Source organism: Gobio gobio, assembly GCF_949357685.1.
Source record: "Gobio gobio genome assembly, chromosome: 13".
Taxonomy (NCBI): domain Eukaryota; kingdom Metazoa; phylum Chordata; class Actinopteri; order Cypriniformes; family Gobionidae; genus Gobio; species Gobio gobio.
In genome coordinates this window covers 10,751,729-10,775,027 of record NC_137106.1, presented here as the reverse complement: position 1 = coordinate 10,775,027, position 23,299 = coordinate 10,751,729, and the positions used below count along the sequence as shown (strand labels likewise).

Sequence of the window (23,299 nt, the reverse complement as noted above, 5' to 3'; positions counted from 1 at the left end):
GTTTAGGCGTTAAGAAAATGTTAATAATTATAACATCGAAACATTGTCATTGGTATTAAAGTTAAAATAACTTTTTTAGCATATAAACCATTCATTATAGACCTAGTAATATATAAAATATATACAGTACATGTAAAAATGCTATATATAATATACTTAAAATAGATTTTACTATATGATATAAAAAAATGATTTGTTCTTTGTGTGTTTGAAATCAATCAAATCAAATGTTGTTGTGCTGTGAGTCATCTCAGACCTAATTGGTCTTTATAGAAGATTTGGTCTCAAATGCCTATTGAAAAAAATTAATGGGAAAACAATATACCTTTGCAGTATTCAGTGTTGCACTCAGTAGCAGCTCTGTTTAAGATAAACTGGCTGAACAATTACACATGTCTTTGCTGGATGGAAGTCTCAGTTTCACCATGACATTCAGAAGAGGGAATGAAGGCCTTGGCCATTCAAATCGTGCATATTCAAACTGACGCTGAGAATACAAATGTGTACTAATTTCATCGATGTTATTTCTGTCTCAGATGGCATCCCTCGCTCTGTGCTGAAGGACTGGAGAAAGGTGAGAAAGCTCAAGCAAACTGGAGAAACTTTCTTGCAGGACGACTCATGTTCAGAGATCGGGCCCAACGTGCAGAAGTGCCGAGAGTGTCGCTTGGATCGCTCACGTAAATCTCAGGAGCCTGCCATCTCACCTGTCTTTTGCCGATTTTACTACTTCCGACGGTTAGTTTTTCTTGTTGTTGGCTAGTGTTTCACACTGTTCTTGGACATATGTGAACTCCCAGTGATGCGCTTCATTTAGGGTTTATTCGTTTCATCAGTTGGTTATTTATTCAAGTCTCATGAAGTACAGTGGAATCCAACTTTAATGCGGGCATACTCTCAAGTTTGTTGAAAACCTGATAATCATATTATCCATGATTTGTGAATGTTTAATTGAAGCAAGAATATCTGAACTTTTGTATATGTTCACATGGTAAATGTCACAAATCTCCTTATTTCATTAGTGATGTAGAATTAGTTTGAAATGTGTCATTTTGTCAGCATTTCCTTGTTGTATTTTATATATCCAATAAGCAGCAGTCGAACGGCATACTAATTCTTAACACTAATTCTTCCCGTTCTTTCTTCAGTCTGTCGTACAGTAGGAATGGGGTTGTCCGTGCCGATGGGTTTTCAGTGTCTGAGCAGACAGACGAGGAGGCGGTTACAGTGTGGATGGGGAGCTCAGAGGACGAGGAGGACAAGAAGAGGAGAGAGTTGGACCTTGAGACGTCAAAATCTGTCCTCGCGTTCATCGGAGACAAGTTCTGCCAGCTCATAAAGACAGAGGACACTGCTTTCAGCTGGGTCAAGAAAGACAGTACGTTTGTGTGTGTATAATGGCGTATACACAGTCTCTTATTCCTTGTCATTTTGCCTTTTTCACCTTGCCCTGCTGTCTTATTTCTCGTTCCCTTTCTCCAGCTCAGATCATGTGGAAGCGAGCGGTGAGAGGTGTGAGGGAGATGTGTGATGCGTGTGAGGCCACTCTCTTCAACATGCACTGGGCGTGTCACAAATGTGGCTTTGTGGTTTGCATGGACTGCTACAAAGCCAAGGAGAAGAAGAAATCCAAAGGTCACTTGCAAATACTTCACAGATTTTACTATTTATTGTGAAAGATGTGGAAAGAGTGAAAGAGTGGAAAACTCAAGAAAAAGTCCAAAGTTCATTGATCAAAAGGTGTGGAGGGACTGTTTTCATTAGTCACGTAGGCCAAGGAAGTCTTAGGCACTGTTTACTCCTGGTATTAAGATGTGTTTTGGTCGATCGGATCGCATGTAGACGAGGGAGACACATTCCCGTTTACACCTGGTGTTTTAATCTGTCTCTTTTGTCCACTTTCAACCACTTGCGTCCTGATTTCTTCGAAGGGAGGGTCAATGGGCGGGTAAACGGTAGGGCCTTTTTTTTCATCTTTTGGACAAAATAAGCTTGTGCAATTTACATATGAACGTGACTGGAGACAACGGAAAAACCCTGAGAGCAGCAACTTTCTTTTCTGCTCTGAACGCCGCTAGACCACGCCGAACACTGTGAGTGATTGTTAGAAATCAGGAACCAGAACATTGTGCTTGGTAACATTTTTCGTCTTCAAACCAAACTTGGGTCTTCAGCCCTCAAATTTCTAATCCCGTCTGGCTAGCGCGATTCCCATAATGTTTAGGTCAGTAGGCAGAGAGTAGTCTTTTGTGGCTGTTTGAACACATTCGACCACATTTACACTATGAAAGCAATCCAGTCAAATGCCTTTTCAACTACCTCTGGATGTGGTCGAAAGTGGACAAGCTCAAAATGTTTTAGACCCTGTTTACACTTGTATTTAGCGTCGTCCACTTGTGATCCGATCGACCAAAACACATCTGAATTCCAGTGTGTAAACAGGGCCTTAATGGTTAAGGTAGTTAAAAAGCCTTATAGGGCAATTAACATCCAAAACAACATATTCTAGTATTTTCAGCAGGTTTTTTTGGTTGTCTCTTTCCACAAAATATGTATACTTTTCTTATTTTATCATTCAGATAAGGATCTGTATGTCTGGGTCCGATGTGTGAAAAACCAGCATCATGACCTGAAGAACCTAATGCCTACTCAGATTGTACCTGAAACAGGTAAGCATTGGTGTAGGTTCGTGTACTTATTTATATCTAAATATCACATCCTGGCTTTTTCACCTTTGACTGTGAACCTGATAGTAAAAGTATTGCATTGCCATCTTTCCTTAAGCATTGACCGACATGCAGAGCTCTATGCACTCAATGAAAGAAAAGTTTGGAATTTCATCCCATTTTCCCTCCACTGACAACAAAACCCTCAACCCCAGCACGGCCACTACCAACGGACTCGCACCAGTAAGACTCTAACTTCACATGATGATTTGTTTTATGGCAAGTCACAAAATTTGTGCAGCTCCTCTTGCTTTATATTTATATTTACATTTTATGTATTTGGCAGACACTTTTATACAAAGCGATTTTGCACTCAAAGTATACTGTTGATTACTAGTTCATGGGTTTCCTGGGAATCAAACTCATGACCTTGGCGTTGCTAAAGCCATGATGTACTGCTTACGCTACAGGACTGTTTAGGTGCATATGAAGCTATATAGTTGAATGTATAGCTGTTTTATGAAAGTGTTTGTGTGACATCAGCTTTCAGACAGCAATCAGAGTGACTTGAAGAGCCGGCAGATCCCAGATCAGCAGAAGAACACACAGCATGTCACACTGAGAGCGCACACTGAGAGAAGAGGTATGGAAGTGCCTACAAAAACACACAAAACCAAACACATATCATTCATCCATTTTGCACTTCCATCTCTTCCATTTAAATCTGAGTTTTTTCCTAACCAGTCATGTCCAAAACTAGTGATTAGGTGTTTTATTTGGTACTTTTTCACAACATGCCAGCAGGCCCTGCCCACAGTGAAATCTCATTGGTTCAAAACTTCTCCTTCACATAGTGTATTGAACATCAAATATGTTGTGAGTGGCTTTTGTCGCTTTGCACAGCATTTTGTTTTCATTGAAAATCACTTTCCTTTCGCACCTGGTTTTAACAAAATTTTTACACATTTTGTAGCCTGGATGCCAGCCGAATTTAGCCCCGCCCACATTTTTTTTTGCTCGGGCAATTCGGTCTGGACTCGCTCCATAGAGGAGTAATTATGCCCAAACAGAAACTGTTCGGACCAATGAAATTGTCAGGGCGGGCTTTAGACGATGATGGACAGATGATAAACAGTAACGTAATCATCCACGTCATCGAAGGCGCTTGGGTTGAATTTGCTCTTATCCTAAACGGAGAACTTGTTCGTATATGCATTCACCTTCACTATTTCTCTCAGAAACGATGATCGTGTTGGTAAGTACTCTGTGTATCCTTAAATAATTTTATTACTGGCAAAGATCGTTTACACTCATCTTTTTCTTGTAACGTTACTTAATCCAGCGTGCGTGCAGACAGGGTTTCCAAGTGTTTTTGCAATGTCGCGCACAATTGCTACTCAAAACTATAGCCCAAAACAATAACTTTCCGGGGTGTTCTCCGGAAAAAAATGGCGTTTGGTTGGCAAAATATGTTATTTTGGCAAGGTTGCCTGCTAAAATTCGCATTCCTGGGTTTATATAATCACATAATTGGGGTCGCTTCAATCCGCGGACATGGAGAAAAACACGGACTTGGCAACACAGTGCAGTTGAGTTCTGTTGACATTTGACAACTAACGTTACGCGTCGCTCCGTTGCTCTGATTGGTTGTGGGTCTATCCAATTGAGGTCTTTCCTGGCTCGGTTGAAACACGCCCCATAATCAAAGCTCAATGGAGCGGTTCCAGACTCAAATTCTGACTAGAATTGAGTATGGCCACGCCAGGCTACACATTTTGTGTATTTTCTGAAGAAAACACTCTTGAATTGAATGGTTTTAATATGTTCTTATTTATCCAGAGAAGGCAGAGTGTGACCGTATGGAAGCTCACAGTAGGAAGTCCATGAGCCCCGAACAAGGATCAACATTGCGTGACCTTTTGACCTCCACAGCTGGGAAGTTACGTCTTGGGTCCACAGGAGGTGCCTTTGCACCGGTTTTCAACTTGTCAGAACAGGTTTGATATATACATGTTCGCACAAATGAGAATATATAACATGTTGATAACTAAACTAGGTTTATCAATTGTTGCAAACTCTATTTATGCTTCATTCTTTAGGTAACCCAGAACATACGCTTGCCCAACATCCTGGATGACATCATTGCTTCTGTAGTAGAAAATAAGATTCCCGCTACAAAGATGGCCAGGACGGGGCTGAATCAGGATCTGCTGCCAGAGGAGGAGGTGGGGCAACGGCCAGAGGGGGTGAAGCTTGATGAAAGCCCATTGGCTCATCCCCACACCGTTGTCCCTCATGATTGGCTAGGAAGCCACCGGCTGCTTTGGCTTAAAGATCACCATCACCAAGGCAACCAAAAACTGTTCAAAGAGAACTGGACACAAGAGCAGGTTTGCATATCTCATGATCGTGGACTATTAACTGTATCTCTATCCCCCGGTTTCACAGACAATGCTTAAGCTAATCCTAGACTAAAATGCATGTTTGAGCTATTTTAACTGAAAGAATCTTGCACTGACAAATCTTAAAATATGTCAGTGGCATTGTTTTGTCTCAAGATGCACACCAGTAATGTTTTTTTCTTGGGCACGTTTATAAAAGTTACTTAAATGTCCTAATTGAACTAAGGCCTAATCCTGGCTTAGTCTAAGCCCTGTCTGTGAAACCGGGCCTGTAGGTACTAGGTGAGAAGGAAATTAACTTACTGGAGAAATTACCCGATTTAATTACTTAAAAATAACTTTGATATTGGTTGTTTTTAACTGAACTTAGAAATGGCTTCTTGTATTATTATTATTATTATTTTTTTCAAATGTAAAAATCTTCATTCTGAAGCTCGTGTTTGTGTGATGTCTCTTTAGCCGGTGCTGGTGTCCGGATTGCACAAGAGTCTGAACGCTAATCTGTGGAAGCCTGAGCACTTCAGTCGTGAGTTCTCCAGCCTCCACAGTGACCTCTACAATTGCAGAGACGGGAGTGTCACAAACTCCAAGGTCAAGGAGTTCTGGGATGGTTTTGAAGATGTGTCAAGTGAGTGATCCAGTTTAGCATTTCTGTACTCATTTCTAATTTGCTGAATACGATTTTGTTTGACTCTGTGGACTAAATGCTATTTGCATGCTTGTGTATGTGACCCATAGAGAGGCCGAAATCTACTAAAGGGGAGTCAGTGGTGTATAGACTGAAAGACTGGCCATCAGGGGAGGAGTTTTTGGCACTCATGCCTGCCAGGTACTGCAGCCCTTGGAAACATTTGAAGCATATGCTGTCTTTCAGACCTTGCCAGTATTTGCATAAAATGCCACTTTGTACTGCTAATGCTTCCTCAATTTGAATACACTTTCACCACTATTTGAATACACCTCTACTCAAGCTTAGAACTTAGGCATGCAGTAATAGAGTTCAACAAGTGCCAGAATTTAAAACATTCATTTTCTCTATAGAGAAATAGATTCCTAGGGATAAATGACCAGCCTTCTAGTTAAAGGGATAGTTCACCCAAAAATTACGATTCTGTCATCATTTACTCTCACTAGAGGTCTTCACGGAGCCCCCGAGACCCGTGGACCCGGGACCCGTATGGGTTCGGGTCTATATTTTAAATGATCAGCCGGGTCCGGGCCGGGTCCTAATCTATTACTTCGGGTCCCAGGTCTATTTGACATTTGTGTGTAATACCCGAGTCGATCTGGACTCGGAGAACACCTGCCCGTGATCAGAGTCAGTCAGCACTGCTTGTGTGTTTTTTGTAACTTGCAACTTGTAAAATTAGGATAAGAAAAGTGTGAGCCGGGAAATAAGGTTTAAAAAGAAAGAAAGAAGAAAAACACGAGCAATCTTTCTTTCTCGCTCGCCAAGCGCTTGCTCGCTCTCTCTCTCTCTCTCTCTCTCTCTCTCTCTCTCTCTCTCTCTCGCTCACTCTCAGCTGTTGCAAGCGCACGATAATAATGGTTACCTTCATGAGTGATGTGCGAAAAAAGCTAAAAAACAACGAATATAAAGAAGTTAAACCCACGGGCACCTCTTCTGTCTGGGCATCCTTCATGCATATTGTGGACAAACATGAGAAAAAAGTAAGTGCTGTCAAGTGTATTATGTGTGACGCACTGTTGAAGTTTGATTTGAACTTATATTTAAATAATAAATTTCAAATCAGCGACAAAATCTCAGGTGAACTGTCACATAAATGTTTTCTATGACGTGCAAATTGCGTAAAAAAGTTAATATTTCAGGTTGCTCCAGCTAACGCACATGTGCGGTCTCAAGCGCGTGTCATGTTTCTATGGCAACCCAAGCTTCCGCTGTGACTGACTTTAATAATAATATGAATGAACCGTCTTATTTAATCTTAAAGTTTTGGTGAACAGACTCGGCTCACAGAGATAATAGCAAATAAATAATGCCTACGTCAGCGGCCACCGAACGAGCAAGCGTTATTATAGTTCAAAAAGGCAAACAGTCAAAGTTATTATGCGAGTTAACTTGAGTCGAAATGCAAATCTGCAAAGACGCATTTGTCATCCGTCACCGTGATATAAAGTGGACTTTTAAAGCTGAAATGATGAGTGAATTAAGCATGCTTGGAATAACAAAAGAAGAATAACATGGATTTAACTTTTTGGCAAGGATGTAATGCATCACAATCAAGTAAGTTAAGGTTACAAGGAAGGGAGACAACGGCTATAGGTAAGACAAAAAGTTATATTTTTCGTAACTTGTTTATTGTCTTGTTAATATCAGTTTATTATGGAATATGTGACAATCGGGTCCAGTCGGGTCTGTGTCTTCACGCCGGGTTCGGTTCCAGCTTTTAAATAATAGACGGGTCCAGGTCGGTTCCGGGTACAACATTTTTGGCATTTCTCGGATCTGCACGGGTTCCGGTCCAGCTTTTGAAATAATAGACGGGTCCGGGTCGGTTCCGTTTAGCACATTACGGGTCTCTTCTGGTTCGGGTACAAATTTTTGGACCCATGAAGACCTCTAATTCTCACTCAAGCTGTTCCAAATCTGTATGAATTGGTTTCTTCTGCTGAACACAAAAGAAGATATTTAATAGAGTATGGGTAGAATACCAGCGTCGCTGCTCCCACCACGCACATCAAGTGCTGCGCATAGGGCACCAAGTGCTGACGGGACACCAAAAGAAGACCCCCCCCACCGGAGCCACCGGCACCTTAAAGTAATTACACTTTTAGCACCAAGACGCCACCAAACAGTTGATGGACCCCATTGACTTTCCCCGGGAATATTATGGAAGTCAATGGGGACCATAAACTGTTTACCGACATTCTTCAAAATATCTTCTTTTGTGTTCAGCAGAAGATAGAAATTCAGACAGGTTTAGAACAACTTGAGGGTGAATAAATGATGACAGAATCTTTATTTTTGGGTGAAAATAAAAATCAATCCCACATTACTCCTTAAAGGGTTAGCCTTTAATGAGTAATGTGGGATTGATTTTTATCTTGCACACACCCTCAGACTCTACATTATTTATTGATTTGACCAAAAAAGTAAATAAATTACAATAAAAAAAAAAGAATTCACTAAAAATGATGAGTGTTCAAAATGTTATTAAACCATCAAGCCACATTAAACAACACAGCCATTATATAAACAGAATTATAGTCATCATTATTATAAGAATAAGCAAAATGCATTTTAATTTTATAGATTAGTTAGTTAGTTTTAACATGAATCCTAATTTTTTTTTTTAAAGGACATTGGTTTAATGGCATATGTTGTGTGCACATCTCAGATATCATGACGTGATGAAGTCTCTGCCGATACCAGAGTACACAGACCAAGAGGCTCCTCTGAACCTGGCCTCACATCTGCCCTCCTTCTTCATTCGACCCGACCTTGGTCCTCGCCTCTGCTGCGCCCATGGTATTCTTTCTTTCCTGTAGTCACTGACAGTGCTGTTGTGCTTTTTGTTATGCAATGGACCTTATGTTCCTGCGTTTGTTCAGGTATAACAACATGTCCAGAGCAAGATTTCGGGACCAGCAATCTACATGTTGAAATCTCAGACACCATGAGTATTCTAGTATATGTCGGGGTGGCCAAAGGAAACGGAGCCCCATCCAAAGCAGGTACTTGCAAGTAAATATGAGATTGTGAGGCTGAATGATACTGACATTTGCCTCTAAAATATTGATTTGCCTTTGTAAGTTTGCATATACATTACATTATTTAACAGTAAAATGTTCTGCTTTGTAAGGGAGGTGGATTATATCCTGCATAAGGAGTTTAAAAATTAAATACAACAGTCAACAGTTGCACATCAATAGAAAATAATTAATGACTTCCTGTAACATTGCCACCATGTCTCTTTTAATGTTTATAATGTTGATATATAAGAACTAAAACAAAAATTATTTACCGGACTCCGGCTTGAGATTTGCATCTCAAGCTTAGAGTTTACAGTCTTGGGAATTGCTAAAATAAAACTTTATTGGTGTCCTTTAAAATGCCACCATGAGAGCTTTTAAAGGAATATTGTGAGCCATAACGTGTGTGTAAGACTGCATTCATTTGGTTGTTAAACCCTTTGTGTGCTAGGTGTATCGAAGCTCTTGGAGGGGGAGTTTCTGGATGAGAGTGTCAAGAAACGGCTGAAACACCCTAATGAGATCCCAGGTGCTCTGTGGCACGTCTACATGAGTAAAGACCTACAGAAGATCCAGGAGTTCCTACAAAAGGTACCACACTACTTGATCATGTGAAGCTTATGACCTTATGTACTTACTGGTAAGCAATGAGTTGCCCAAACGAATGCAGGTAAAGTATGGTGTGCCACAAGGCTCTGTCTTGGGCCCTTTGTTGTTCTCACTGTACTTGTTCCTGAATCATGCAATTAGCTTGCATTGCTATGAAGACGACACAGCTCTGTATTTCCTCTAAATTAAATTAGTTCACTAAAGTTATATTGCTGCTTTAATAGACACCCCCTCCCTAAATCAATGAGTATATACTATTCATGCTTTTGTGTGTGTATGTAGGTTGCGTCTGAGCAGCAGACTGAAGCAGATCCAGGGACAAACTCAGACTCAGAGTGGGACAATGATGCCAGTGATGCCGACCCCCTGCGTGAGGGCGGCTGGTATCTGAGCCCCAAGCTGAGACAAAAGTTACAGGACGAATATGGCGTTGAGAGCCGCACACTCCTCCAGTTCCATGGAGATGCTGTTATCATCCCTGCTGGAGCTCTGCACCAGGTATATTACCACACTCACATTAACTGCTACATCCTCCTAAAGCAATCTGTCCTGTGCTCTTGGGAAGGATGGCTGGTTTCTTAAAGCTGTCAAACCACCAGGCATTCAGTATTCATAACTTCACGTTGTGTCTTTTTAGGTGATGAATCTGCACAGTTGCATCCAAGTGAATGTAGACTTTGTGTCCCCTGAACATGCGCATAACTCTTATTATCTAACTCAAGAGCTCCGCCCTCTTAAGGACCAAGTGAACTATGAAGACAAACTCCAGGTACCTTCATCTTCCTACTGTGACCTGTTTTGTCGATTGTTTAATTTCCAGTTCTAATGAGTCATGCTGGTAACCTCACCCACAGTGAAATCCTATTGTCCCAAAATCATGCTTCGCATAAATGTATATTAGCGGCATTGTGTCTCAAAGCATTTTCAATTAATTATTTTAAATTCTGACATAAGGCTGGAACACACTTCATGATTTTTGCTGCTATTTACAGTCTGAAGGAGTTTGGCAACACTAGTTGAGCCAGTCTCCAGATCGGAGACCAGTCAGAGTTGACCGATTGCACTGAAAATTACATAGTGTATGATGAGCACAAACTCCTATTTTCTAGCTTTAGACAATGATTCCATCCAGTTGGAGAATATCAAACAGTTTGGACCCTATTTTAATGATCCGAGCTCGTGGCGCAGGTGCACTTGGGTCCAAATCCACCTTTGCTAGGTCAACAACGGAAAAAACGGTCAGCGGTCCAAAAGGGGTTTTACCTAGTCTCTTAATAAGTCATGGGTGTGTTTTTGGCACAATAAACCAATCAGAGTCTCATCTTCCATTCCCTTTAAAAGCCAGTTGTGCTTGCACCATGGTGGAGTCGCTATTTACATGGCGGAATTTGCGAGCGGAAAGTCTGAACGCTTCTCCAGAGAGGAATCCTTTTATTTTATATTTAAAAATGTGCTGCTACGTCCCTGTGTGTGTAATAAGCAGAGTGTACGCTCATTGTGTACCCCTATATAGGCACATATTACTAACGCCCTTTAAATAACACAAAAAATACTGCACTATTGACTTTAGACCCAGTTTTTGTTGGTCAGTGGCGCAGTCGTTTTCAGTTCCTCAAAATAGCAACGCGCCAACAATGAGCCTGAGCACGCCTGGTTTTCAGACCAACACACCCATGGGCGAACAGATGGGCACGAGTGCATTTGCTAAACAACGTGGTGCTGGACGTGAAAACGATAACTGCGTCGGGCTGAAACTAGCAAAAATGTCACAGTTACAGCCACGCACTTGCGTTGTGCCTGGCATCGCATTGTGTCAGGTGTATGATATGTATTGTTTTTATCTGTCATGGGTCTCCTAGCAATTCAAGTTTGTACAAGTTTAGAACGATTGAAAGTCAGTAGTGTCGTTTAGTGTGTGATGTCTGCTTTTCCTTCTGTAACCATTTACAAAGTCAGCAAATGTTCAGATTTTAAAAGTCGTATAGTGTATTCAAGCCTTGAGTAATAAGACATTTACATTTACATTTATGCATTTGGCAGACGCTTTTATCCAAAGCGACTTACATTGTCTTCAAGCTACACATTTTACATTTTGTCAGTTCTTGCTTTCCCTGGGAATCGAACCCATGACCTTGGCGTTGCTTGCGCCACGCTCTAGTGTTTGAGCTACAGGAAAGAGGCATGATTCATAAGAGGCATGGTGTAGCCACAATTGCTATTACAGTTTTATGTTCCCTGATTGTGATGCTTACTAATTATGCACAAGTAAAATCTAATTCCACAATATCTTTTAATTCCTGTTTATTGTTCAGGTGAAGAACATCTTTTATCACTCTGTGAAAGATGCTGTGGCCACATTGAGGAACCACTTAAAGGAGAAGAGCACAGACGAGGTAAAACAGGAGTCCTGACAATGCATCATCTCCTCTGTCCAAACCCTTGGAGCATAAAGACAATCCCAAGATTCTCCAGGACAGAACCTCGGTGCTTGATTCCAACAAAACGGGCCACTCTGCAAGGCTCTGTGGCTTCCTTTATGATGTCAAGCTCTTCTCTTTGATTTTATTCTCTTTGTTTGACCTTCCCTGTTGTGTCTTCCTGAATGGGACAGGAGGTGAGGTAAGCGGTACAACAAACAAGATAAAAGTAGTGCACTGTGCTCTCCAGACAGGTGCAGTGCGCTTTAAAGCTTCCCCTCGCCGTGGAAAACAATTATAAAGAAGAACACTGGCAAATACGAGTTTCGATAATGATCCATGATCTGTTCTGTATCAGTAGTTCTTGCACTGCGAAGTGTTCACCATGCTGTGTTTTGGACCGTTGGAGAGAGCAGAGATTCATTGCAGCATTCCATCACATCAGCAGCTGCCAAACTGACAGGTTTTTATTATGTTTAAGCAACATTAAATTATTTACAGTTTGGCAAATATTCACTGTGCAGAGGGACGATATTAAAGAAATTGCTGTTTATTCTGTGTTTGTTTGAAAAAAAGATATTGTGAAATTTTCAGCTGAAATGTAATATGTAAATAGCAGAATATACATAAATATATATATATCTATATATTAATTATGATTTTCTATAACATGGTGTGCTTTATTTGCTGTATGTGTTGTTTGCTACTGTATGTACATTGGAGTTAAAGAAACATTTTACATTTTCCATTAAAAATGGAATGATCACAATTTATGTCTTTACATGCTCCATTAATATCTATAAAAAAACAATGAAAGATTATTCAGTCAGGTTTTTATTTAAAGGGATAGTTCACCCAAAAATAATTTACTTACTCAGGTGTTTATCCAATGCCATATGACCGTTTCAGACCACAAAAATAGCTCGCGCCAATCAATTTAAATGGCAGACCAGTGACCAGCTTCAAACTTTAACAAACAGGCTTTGTCGAAAAACGAACCAAAATATAATTTTATAATTATTTAATAAAAAAATCCTGACCTTGGCCGTTGGTCTTCTAAAAGTCCATTTTACGTCACTGCTCTCACATACACACTTTTATAAAGTAAAGTGTAAGTGCAGCTTTTAGACAATTACCGCTCAACTCTGGAAGTCATGAGACCGCATTAGCACCACATCTGTGATGACATTTCAGAGTGAATTTTTCAATTTTTTCATTATTATTACATGTTCAAAAAAGTAAATAAATAGGGTCAACTTTGATAAACCACACTAAAGTTCATGCTTTTTTCCTCATGCCTGTTAGTTCCCTACTGTTCAACATTTTGAGTAATGTAGGTGGATGTTGGCCTAGCTGTCATTTGCCATCTCCAACAGTAGCTGTATCTCGTTCTGGAGGTCAGCGGGCACGTGCAGGAGCTTCATACCCAGCGGTGAAGGTTGAGTTCGAGAAGCCGAGGGGCTCTGATACTCCTCATAAGGGTCTCTCTTCAGACTAGCATTCTCTGCTTTCAGTTTCTCGTGTTCCTCCAGCAACCGCTTGTTCTCTGTGAGCAGGACAGCCATGAGCTTCCACAGGTCAGCGATGGCAGTGCTCTGCTCTTCCAGCCGAGTCTTGTCATCTTTGACAGCCTTCCAGCCGAGCGGGGGACTTTGGAGGGCTGTTTGACTGGGACGCTGTGTTATCGGGGGTGAGCTGTGTTTTGAAGGGCTGACCAGGGGCTTTTCTTTGAGTTTAGCCTGTTTGCAGCTCATCTTGATCAGTCGCTGCTGTTGGAGATGTCGGTCTCTCTGGAGCTCTAAAGACAGCCGTACCTTGATAAATATCAAAATATAGTTAAAATAACTACTTTACAGCAATGTCTACACTCTGAAAAGAAAATGTACATAAGTGTAGAAATTTGTATATAATGTAAAAGAAAGTTTATTGTAGCTTAAAAAGTACATGGGAGACCTTTCAAATGTGTTTTTGTACAGTACAATTTCAGTGTGTTGATGTAATTTCCACTGAAACAAGAAGGCAGGGCGGGACATATCGCCCCAATGGTCTGAATCATTCCCTATCACCTATATAGTGCACTATCTGCCATTCACCATGTAGAAAATAGTCAAGATTATTCAGATTCTAGAGAGCATTTGATTGAACAGAAAATCTGACCAGAAAATGAAGTGCAGAGTGATGCCATCAAAATCATTGATCATATTGGTGAGAGACCGTAAGTTTTGAATGCTTATTGTGAATTTTGTCATTGTTTTGCAGCAAACTAAGCTTATAGATAACAGTAAGACTAACATTATTATATAATATTATTATATTTACATAAAAGCCAAAAAACTTCACTTTAAAGTGGAATTTAAAGATGACACATTTCCATCCACTGTTTTTTTATGCGCATTTTATTGCATTAAAAACGCTGGAGGGAAATCAGCAAGAACCGTACATAAAAAAGTAATTTTCTTTATCCGATAAGAAATACATTTACAAATTTAACAAAAAACTCACGTGATCATGTGACACTGAAGACTAGAAAAAGGATGTTGAAAATTCATAAAATAAATTATATTTTAATGTTATTTTTAAAATTGTAATAATATTTCACAATATTAATATTATACTAGGGATCCAGATCCGATCATGTGATTGGAAATTGGGCCCGATCACGTGGTTTCAGACTCGATCGGAATCGGACGTTACCTCCCGATCAGGACTCGGATATATATGTGTATATATTCTCATTATTTGAATATAGTTATGCGGTGGCACAGAGTTAGACCCTTTTGACTCCACTTTGTTGCAGAGACGCTATTGGTTAAATAAGGTGAATTAAATAAAAAATAAGGAACATCCTGGATCTGTTTTTTCGCTCTTCGTTATTCTTTTTTATGTATTATAGAAGTATCGGATCGGGACTCTGTATCGGTAGATACTCAAAATCAAATGACCCGGACTCGGACTCGAGGGCAAAAAAACCTGATCGGGACATCCCTACTATATACTGTATTTTTGATGAAATAAATGCAGTCTGGGTGAGACTTCTTTCGAACACGTCAAAAAATAAAACTTTTAACGGTAATGTAAGTCTTTGCATTAATATAGTCTAATCTAAGTAGGCCGACATGAAATCTGAGACCATCTTTGCCCTAAAGTTCTAAAAATTGGGGTCTGTCACTCTGTCTATAAGTTACACATTATTTACAAAAGAAACGTTTGTGATTTTTGTGATATACTCAACTATTACAATTATTCCCCTTAAAGCTACACTATGTAACTTTTCCGTCCACTAGAGGTCACCTATTCAAAACAAAGGCGTAGTTTGATGACGCCACGTTTGAGCGCAGACTCTTGGGACATGTGGTCTTCACCTCACAGCCGGTGGAAAAGAACCGGGATAGGACTCGGACATAAATCCTGTTCATGGATGAGATTATTAACGTTACTGTAGTTTGAAGCAGAGCAGGACCGAGTGTTGTGGAGCTGAGCAAGGCCGCTGGAGCGATTTTTAATAAGATGAACACAACACACGCCTCGCGAGCAGCGGGACTTCCGCTTTTCCGGCAATGAGTATGAGGTAACGCAGCTCTGTTTATCATATTAGATACATCTGAGTGTGTTGAAAATGATGTTATGACGTTACTCTGTGCGTTCGCTCTGCGGCTGCTATGACACTTGTTCACACTGCAGTGAGAGTAAAGCGTTTCTGCAAAATAAAACAGAGGGTAACGCAGATGTGACGCCATTGACAGGCGACTCCCTCACATGTCCCGGTTCCTTGGTTAAAATAGCAATTTCTCACGATTTACAAATAGTTGGAAACATTTGGGATATTGTCAGTACTCAACTGAACAAAATATATAACACTGGCCTAGTGGTTTTTGTATATTTTACTGCAAAATTTTTAAATCTATATAAAAAAAAAAAACACTTCTACTTTGTATTTGAATATTATAAAATACATTTTAAAGGGGGGGTCTAATGCTATTTCATGCATTCCAACTTATTTACACTGTAAATTACACAAGTAAACTTTCGGCCGACCGCCTTCCCTGTTCAATCTATGGAAAATGTGTGGAAAGTTCCCCTGCCGATCGAAAGACTAACGCGACCAGGTCCGCTCGTCATGACATTACGTACGCATCTTGAGGTTCACTTTCAACTTTCAACACTTTTCCACGGAAGGCGATCGGCTGGAACTTTACTTGATAAAGTTTTAAATATGGATATTTTTCTTACACAAACGCATGGATTCGCTTCAGAAGGCCTTTATTAACACCCCTGGAGCCGTGTGGAGCAGTTATTTGATGGATAGGTGCACTTTTTATGGACTTCAAAAACAGAGCAACTATTATTGCAATTATAACGCTTGGATTAGCCTGGACTTTTGTAATATAACTCTGATTGTGTTTGTCTGAAAGAAGAACGTCATATACACCTACGATGACTTGAGGGTGAGTAAATCATGGGCTAATTTTCATTTTTGGGTGAACTATCCCTTTAAGGAAACAGTGGGTGCAGTTTGTTTTTCCGGTGCAGCAACGGAGTTCTGCAAGTGTGTTTGTTCCCGGTCATGAGTCTGAACCGCAGGCGGTGAGTGAAACTGCATCAAATGTGTGTGTTTTGCTGGCAATCGGCGTGTAAGTGCATATAATGTAAACAACACGAATGAAAAGTGAATTCGAAAGTTATCCAGGGTCGGTACAGTGTATCTGTCTTATATAAATATGATCAAACTAAAGACTCTTCGGAGATATGAAGGATGCAGTACTCCTCTATAGGTGCTCAAGATTAACATGAGATTGGCAGAAACTGTGTTATGCACCCTTTAAAATCTGAAAAACTGGAAAAGTAACTGTAAAAGACACTGAACATGCAGGTGTACACTACTGGAAGGCAGACAGTTGGACTGGAGTCACGCCTGCCTCATAAACATGCCGTCTTACCTGTTCACTCTGAGCCACTGATAAGGCTGCTTTCAACAGCTCTGAGCAGAGGGAGACAATGACACATTCATTTATTCTTTCATTTATCTTCCTGCAACTTTGCCAATTCTTCATGTGTGGATTGTCTGGAGAACAAAGGGGACTTCATTACTTTACCTGCTGCTTCCCTATGGCATAAAATCGCCTCCTCATATTTTTCCTTCGCCACCAACTGATCTGCCTTTCGGCCGTGATGGTGGGCCTGTAGTAAAGACAATTGCCATGTTTTCTGGGGAAAGAGGGTTACAGGATTTAAATAATTATGTCCCACTTTATATTAGGTGTCTTTAACATAGCTAAAATGTACTTATGGTGTTCATGTTGTATTGTAAAGCACTTTTGCTGTTATTGAGGTGGGATATGGACAGGTTTGTCGTATGGTTAGGTTTAAGAGTGGGTTAAGATGTGAGGGAAGGTCAATAGTGTAATTATTATAGATGTAATTACAGCAGTAATTACGTGCCAATTTTAAAAAAAAAATGGTTACACTTTATACAGTCTTTGTTACACTGTAATTATACTTTTATTTGCGGAGGAAAATACTTATATTTTCTCTCCTTATACAAAATAAAGTGTTACCAAAATAGGTATGTAAAAACATGGATGTACACAAGTGCATTGATCAAAATGATGATGATAATTTATGATAATTTATGATGATAATTTTACTCTTTAACTCTCAGGTTGTGTTCGGGTCATTTTTCCTGAAAATGCTAGTTAACGTCGTCACATTGGTCTAAAACTTACTAACTTTACTCACTCAGGGTATGTCTACTTCCCTAAATATTTTTGTAATTTATAGTGATAATTTAAAGAAAACAAGTTGACAAAAAGATTCAATCCAATATTTGGTGAATACATAGCATAATGAGTTATTTACAAGCAGTTTTTAAAAGGCCGGTTATTTTTGACGGGGAATAAAGACGTGTTACAGGGTTTTCAACACAGCACAAGGGTTAAAAGTTATATAGTAGTTAAAGACATTTAACGGTTCAATAAATATTTGATGCTTGAGTCTTAAAACCGGGACTATACAGTGCTGGTCAAAAGTTTGGAAACTTTAAGATTTTTAATGCTTTTGAAAGTAGTCTCTTAATCTCACCATGGCTGCGTCAAAAATACAGTAAAAACAGTTATACTGTGAAATATTATTACAATTTAAATGAACTGTCTTCTGTTGTCATATATTGTAAAATATTATTTATTCCTGTGACGTAAAGCTGAATTTACTTCAGTGTCAAATGATCTTTCAGAAATCATTCTGATATGCTGATTTAGTACTAAAGAAACATTTCTTATTATTATCAATAATAAGTGTGGTTTTTTTCTTCTCCAAGATCCTTGATGAATGGAAAGTTCAAAAGAACAGCATTTATTATAAATATAACTTTTTTGTAATATTCATTAATCATAAATGTCTTTACTGTCTTTTTTGTCAATTCAATGTGTCTTTGCTAATTAAAAATATTGCTAATATTAAAAAATATGTGTTCCTTTTTTTATTTTGTTTATCTTTTTATCTTAATTTTGTATGGCAATGTATCATTAAAACATGTTTCCAAACTTTTGACCAGTGCTGTAAATGCAATCCAAACAATACCACGTGTCAGTATATATTTCATAACTCTTAAAAGAGAATACTGCAAGCCAGTTATATTGACAATAGTCACAATATTTATCATCTTTTGAATTGTATTTATTGATTTACCTAGGCGACTTCTTTACTAGGCCTAAATAAGCTATTGACATACGGGTCTTACAAATGAACACTTGTTAATCGCATTCAAGGTTGAAGTGGGACATATGTTGCCTATTTAAAACAGGTAAAGCCAGAAAAACTTTTTTTTTGTTGTTGTTGTTTTTAGCTTTATAAACTCCAGTAACCACAATTTCCCAGAACATTTTACAGTTAGCCTATACACAGAGGTTAAATTGGGCCGGAGCGCACCGGAGCGCAGCTCCGCCTCCTCAGGTCCACAACACACCCTGCTGGAGCTCAGCTCCGTCTCCTTCAGCACGAAATATTGTTATTAGACTTTAATTATTGTTCGTCTCCTGACAAATACAGGCTATATGGAATTATCAGATGCCATAATGCATTAATCGCTGCGTTCTCTGGTTCAGCACCGCGCCCACAGCCATCAAGGTAAAACCGTCACAATTCTAACAGTGAGTTACCATGGAAATCCGCGAACGGCTAGAGCAGCGGTCGGGAACCTATGGCTCGCCAGGTCTCTCACACTTTACCAACATATCTAACATTTACTAACATGATCGATAAAAAGATTAGACACACGCATCAACAGAGATCCGTTCTCTGCAGAAAAAAGCAGCCAATTACAATTCCCTTGTTGTACAGCCTACCGAAGTTAATGACAAGTTTATCATAATATTCAAGTTGTGTGTTCAGTGCTGTTCGCGAGTGTCATGATAAAATAAATAATAAAAGCATGATAAGTCACGAAAGACAACTGAATTACTGACAGGATGCTGTGCGCGCTCCGAGCGCAACACAAACGGACAAGCATTCTAGCCTTTGTCTTCGGTTGCGCGCCTAAACGGCCAAATAAACACAGAAATATAGGCTATCAAAAGTATTCGAGTATTCACATAAACATAGTAGATGTAAGCACTGTGGGCGTTCACACACACGAAGAGGATTTATACTCATCATTTGGTCAACCTCACAGTGAGAGCTCTGCACAATTAATTCCATATTGCAACTTATTTATTGTTTGCTGCATAATTGTTTGTTTTTAGTTGTGGACCTAATAATTACTATTGTTGACATTTTATTGGAAAAAAAAAAATTAATAATAATTTTATATAATTTTTGATTGTGGCTCTTTTGGAAAAATGCATTTACCAAAAATGAAAAAAAAAATGGCTCTTTGGTCAAAAAAAGTTCCCAACCCTTTTCAGGGACACTCATCTTTAGGGGAGTATTGTCAAATAATCTACTGCCCACTGACAAGCTATTTATTATAAATTATAATTTTTGGCTTTCAAACTTATTAAAAATGCACATAATGTAGATCAGAGAAATCAAAATTTTCTCGGGGGAGCATTCCCCCGAACCCCCCTAACTACCTCAAATTTGGGACTTCACTGATTTAAAAAAAAAATGCTTATGGTCCTAAGTGAACTGTAAAGTATTTCTCTTTGTTTGAATAACTCAACTCTAACTTACACAGTAATACTGGAAAAAGAGCCCCTTTGGTGTAAAAACACATTAAGTATTTTTCCGGCGCGATTTTGAATGACCATTCACCGTAAATAAGGGCTCCCCCTCCCTACAAAAGCCAATTTAACCACTGCCTATACAGTGATAAAGTTCACTTACACGATTTAGAGGGCTGTACATTACTTCCATTTCTATTTCATTCCCATGTTTGCCAGATTTAGCAATGTTTAATTCCTTAATTTCACTCCGAGAACTCGGGACAAAAACAGTAGCGGTGACTGGACACTGACCTTGCGCAACTTCACGAGCGTGTTTGTTTGTAGTGACGTGAGAACGGAAGCCTGACTCCGCAGCGTATGACGCCATCTCCTGGACAACGGCGGCACAGCACTAATCTCCATAATCTCCCGTCACGAGCATCAGAGGAGCGGGAGAAGAAAATAGCTTGGTTTATAGATGAGGATCGTTGTCAGGAATTACACAATCACATTATTTGATAGATCATCTCACAGATATGGTTTAGATTAGTTCAGTTAGAGCACGTAAGTATCTTTTATAAACGTAGAAAAAACAAGACGCGCGTCTTGAGACAAAACAATGACACGGACATATTTTAAAGGGATAGTTCACCCAAAAATGGAAATTCTGTCATTAAAGGATTAGTTCACTTCAAAATGAAAATGTCCTGATATTTTACTCACCCCCATCTCCTCCAAGATGTTCATGTCTTTCTTTCTTCAGTCGAAAAGAAATTAAGTTTTTTTGAGGAAAACATTCCAGGGTTTTTCATCATATAATGCTTTTCAGTTGCAACCAAAATGTTGAAGGTCCACATCAATGCAGTTTCAAAGCGCGTTGAAGGGCTTCAGAGGCTCTGCGTGATCCCAGATGAAGAATAGGGTCTTATCTAGAGGAACCATCGGTCATTTTCAAAAAAAAAAGAATATACTTTTTAACCTACATTGCTCATCTTGCGCTGCTCTGCGGCGTGCTAGTGATGGTGTAATCACGTCGAAACCGCCACACTAGACGTAGGCAGAAGTACCGCCCCAAGCATTCGTGTGAAGACTAATAAAAACGCCCTTTTAGCACAAAAAAAAAGGTAAAACAATGATGTCTTACGATTTTGAGGTTGAAGATGGAGTGTTTTCTTGGTAAAGGGCGTTTGTATTAGTCTTCACACGAGCGTTTGGGGCAGTACTTCTGCCTACGTCTAGTGAGATGGTTTCGACATGATTGTGCAATCCGTGGCACATCCCAGAGCAGCGCAAGATCAGCAATATTGGTTCAAAAGTATATTCATTTAAGAAAAAAAATGAAAATGACGTTTCGCAAGATAAGACCCTATTCCTCGTCTGGGATCGTGCAGAGCCTCTGAAGCCCTTCAAAGCACTTTGAAACTGCATTGATTTGGACCTTCAACATTTTGGTTGCAATTGAAAACTATTATATGAAGAAAAATCCTGGAATGTTTTCCTAAAAAAAACTTAATTTCTTTTCGACTGAAGAAAGAAAGACATGAACATCTTGGATGAGATTGGGGTTAGTAAAATATCAGGACATTTTAATTTTGAAGTGAACTATCCCTTTAATTACACACCCTTGTGTCGTTCCAAACCCGTAAGATATTTTTTATGAAATCCGAGAGCTTGAACCCCTCCAGCTATTTAATTAACACTTTCAAGGCTCAGAAATTTAGTAAAAACATTGTTAAAATTGTCCATGTGACTCCAGTGGTTAATTTTATGAAGAGACGAGAACACTTTTTGTGTGCAAAAACAAACTAAAATAATGACTTTATTCAACAATTTTGTTCTAGCCTGTGTTAGTCTCCAACGCTGTTTACGTTGTAAATACAGTGCGACTCCCGTGTCATCATCACACACATGTGGTGGTGCTCATGTGAACAGGCTGCGGTAGAACCATAGACTGTAAAAAATATGGACGTAGTGTCCGTGACGTCACCCATAGGATTCTGAAGAGCAGTTTTGAAGCGTAAAGTAGGGACGAGCTGGCCGTTGCCATCTTGGCAGCACGTCATCGCGCGTCACTCCCGGATAACAGAAAATGGGCAAAGAGGCGGGACGTGGGAGGAGCTGAGGTGACGCGATGACTAACGGATGGCTATCCACCTGTCACTCAAAGTGGCCACGCCCTTACAGTATTTCTCAATTGCTAAAACACATTTCTTGAAACATTCACCCATATTCTAAAAACTTTAAACACAAAACCCAGTCTTTAAACTACATTCACAAAACCCCTGACTCTTCTGGCAAAATCAAACACTTGCCTCAAAACCATTTGTTCTGTGCTCAAAATCAAACAATGCTTTCAAAACATAAACACAGCCAGTCAATATATAAACACTCATCAGCATTCATTAGACACTACATCAAAAAATTGAGAACACAGCGTCCAGGGCATGTAGTTACAGAGAAAAAATGTTTATTGCATATAGAAAATAATTTTGCCATAAATAAAAGTAAATAATTCACAACTCAGTACAGCAAATATATTGCATACTGCAAGTACTGTAAGTAATACAGTATTGCATTTCTGTATTTTCAGCATAAAATAAAGTAAGGCCAAAGAACAAAGACAACTCTAAATGAAAAGCGTATTACAGTTTTTCTCAATTGCTAAAACACTAAACCCTATTGTCTGAACCAAATGCTCAGTTGCCTGAACCCACTGATTGAATCAATCACTCTTTTGGCAAAACCATAAGCACTTTTCACCTGTTTAGACACAACTTGCCAACACATTTTCATTGTGATGCACCCGTGCTGCAAAATGGTGAGCACAGGTGACAAAAGTCAAACACAATTAAAGCACAGATGTCACCACTTGAACACAACAACTCAAAATTGATCACACTTGTGGCTAATGATGTGAGGGAACATGTACAGTAAGCCAGTTCAGAGAGCACTGGTTTGTGAGGCCCTACAATGGATAGAAATCTGAGAGGAAGAGTTCGTGTGAGAGGAGGTCAAAGGTGGTCGAGGTGATCAGCGAAGACAAAGAACAGTAATATCTGATGAAATCAGAGCTACTGTAATTGACCATGTTCTTGTCCATGGTATGAGCATGAGGGAGGCTGGACAAAGAGTACAACCAAACATCAGTAGATTCACTGTGTCCACCATAATCTGAAGATTTAGAGAAGAGAACAGGTAATTACCTTTTTTTGACATTATAGTACAGTATGTAAATGTTGACAGCAATTATTGTATGACATACTATATACTGTACCACAGTATACTGTAAGTAAATATATGTTTCAGTACATCACTGTACCAATATACTGTAGTATTGTATTGGAGGGTTGGTC

The 23,299-nt window shown here is 39.4% G+C and overlaps 2 protein-coding genes across 2 annotated transcripts in view; one reads left to right on the top strand and one right to left on the bottom strand.

Moving 5' to 3' along the window:
• jmjd1ca (jumonji domain containing 1Ca) overlaps nt 1–12,575 on the top strand; it is an 88,113-nt gene extending 75,538 nt beyond the window's left edge. Inside the window, exons 12-27 of the mRNA XM_079833416.1 lie at nt 537–738; nt 1,149–1,378; nt 1,483–1,635; nt 2,580–2,669; nt 2,785–2,909; nt 3,210–3,309; nt 4,506–4,663; nt 4,766–5,056; nt 5,528–5,696; nt 5,807–5,897; nt 8,428–8,558; nt 8,642–8,764; nt 9,234–9,373; nt 9,674–9,889; nt 10,029–10,160; nt 11,704–12,575. Coding sequence (XP_079689542.1) covers nt 537–738; nt 1,149–1,378; nt 1,483–1,635; nt 2,580–2,669; nt 2,785–2,909; nt 3,210–3,309; nt 4,506–4,663; nt 4,766–5,056; nt 5,528–5,696; nt 5,807–5,897; nt 8,428–8,558; nt 8,642–8,764; nt 9,234–9,373; nt 9,674–9,889; nt 10,029–10,160; nt 11,704–11,802 — 2,450 coding nt within the window. The 3' untranslated portion in view covers nt 11,803–12,575. The remainder of the gene's footprint in view (nt 1–536; nt 739–1,148; nt 1,379–1,482; nt 1,636–2,579; nt 2,670–2,784; nt 2,910–3,209; nt 3,310–4,505; nt 4,664–4,765; nt 5,057–5,527; nt 5,697–5,806; nt 5,898–8,427; nt 8,559–8,641; nt 8,765–9,233; nt 9,374–9,673; nt 9,890–10,028; nt 10,161–11,703) is intronic.
• nrbf2a (nuclear receptor binding factor 2a) lies at nt 12,472–20,277 on the bottom strand. The gene is made up of 4 exons (XM_079833429.1): nt 20,128–20,277; nt 16,902–17,013; nt 16,746–16,786; nt 12,472–13,622 (listed from the first exon to the last, which is right to left on the bottom strand). Exons 1-4 carry the CDS (start codon nt 20,155–20,157, stop codon nt 13,158–13,160), a joined length of 648 nt encoding a protein of 215 aa, XP_079689555.1. The 5' UTR covers nt 20,158–20,277; the 3' UTR covers nt 12,472–13,157.
• Nucleotides 20,278–23,299: the final 3,022 nt, after the last annotated feature.

Coding starts and splice junctions, on each gene's coding strand:
- nrbf2a (XM_079833429.1), bottom strand. CDS start 20,157: ATGGAAGTAATGTACAGCCCTCTAAATCGT. Junction 17,014..20,127: donor TGTACAGCCCTCTAAATCGT/GTAAGTGAACTT, acceptor CTCTTTCCCCAG/AAAACATGGCAATTGTCTTT. Junction 16,787..16,901: donor ATGCCATAGGGAAGCAGCAG/GTAAAGTAATGA, acceptor CCCTCTGCTCAG/AGCTGTTGAAAGCAGCCTTA.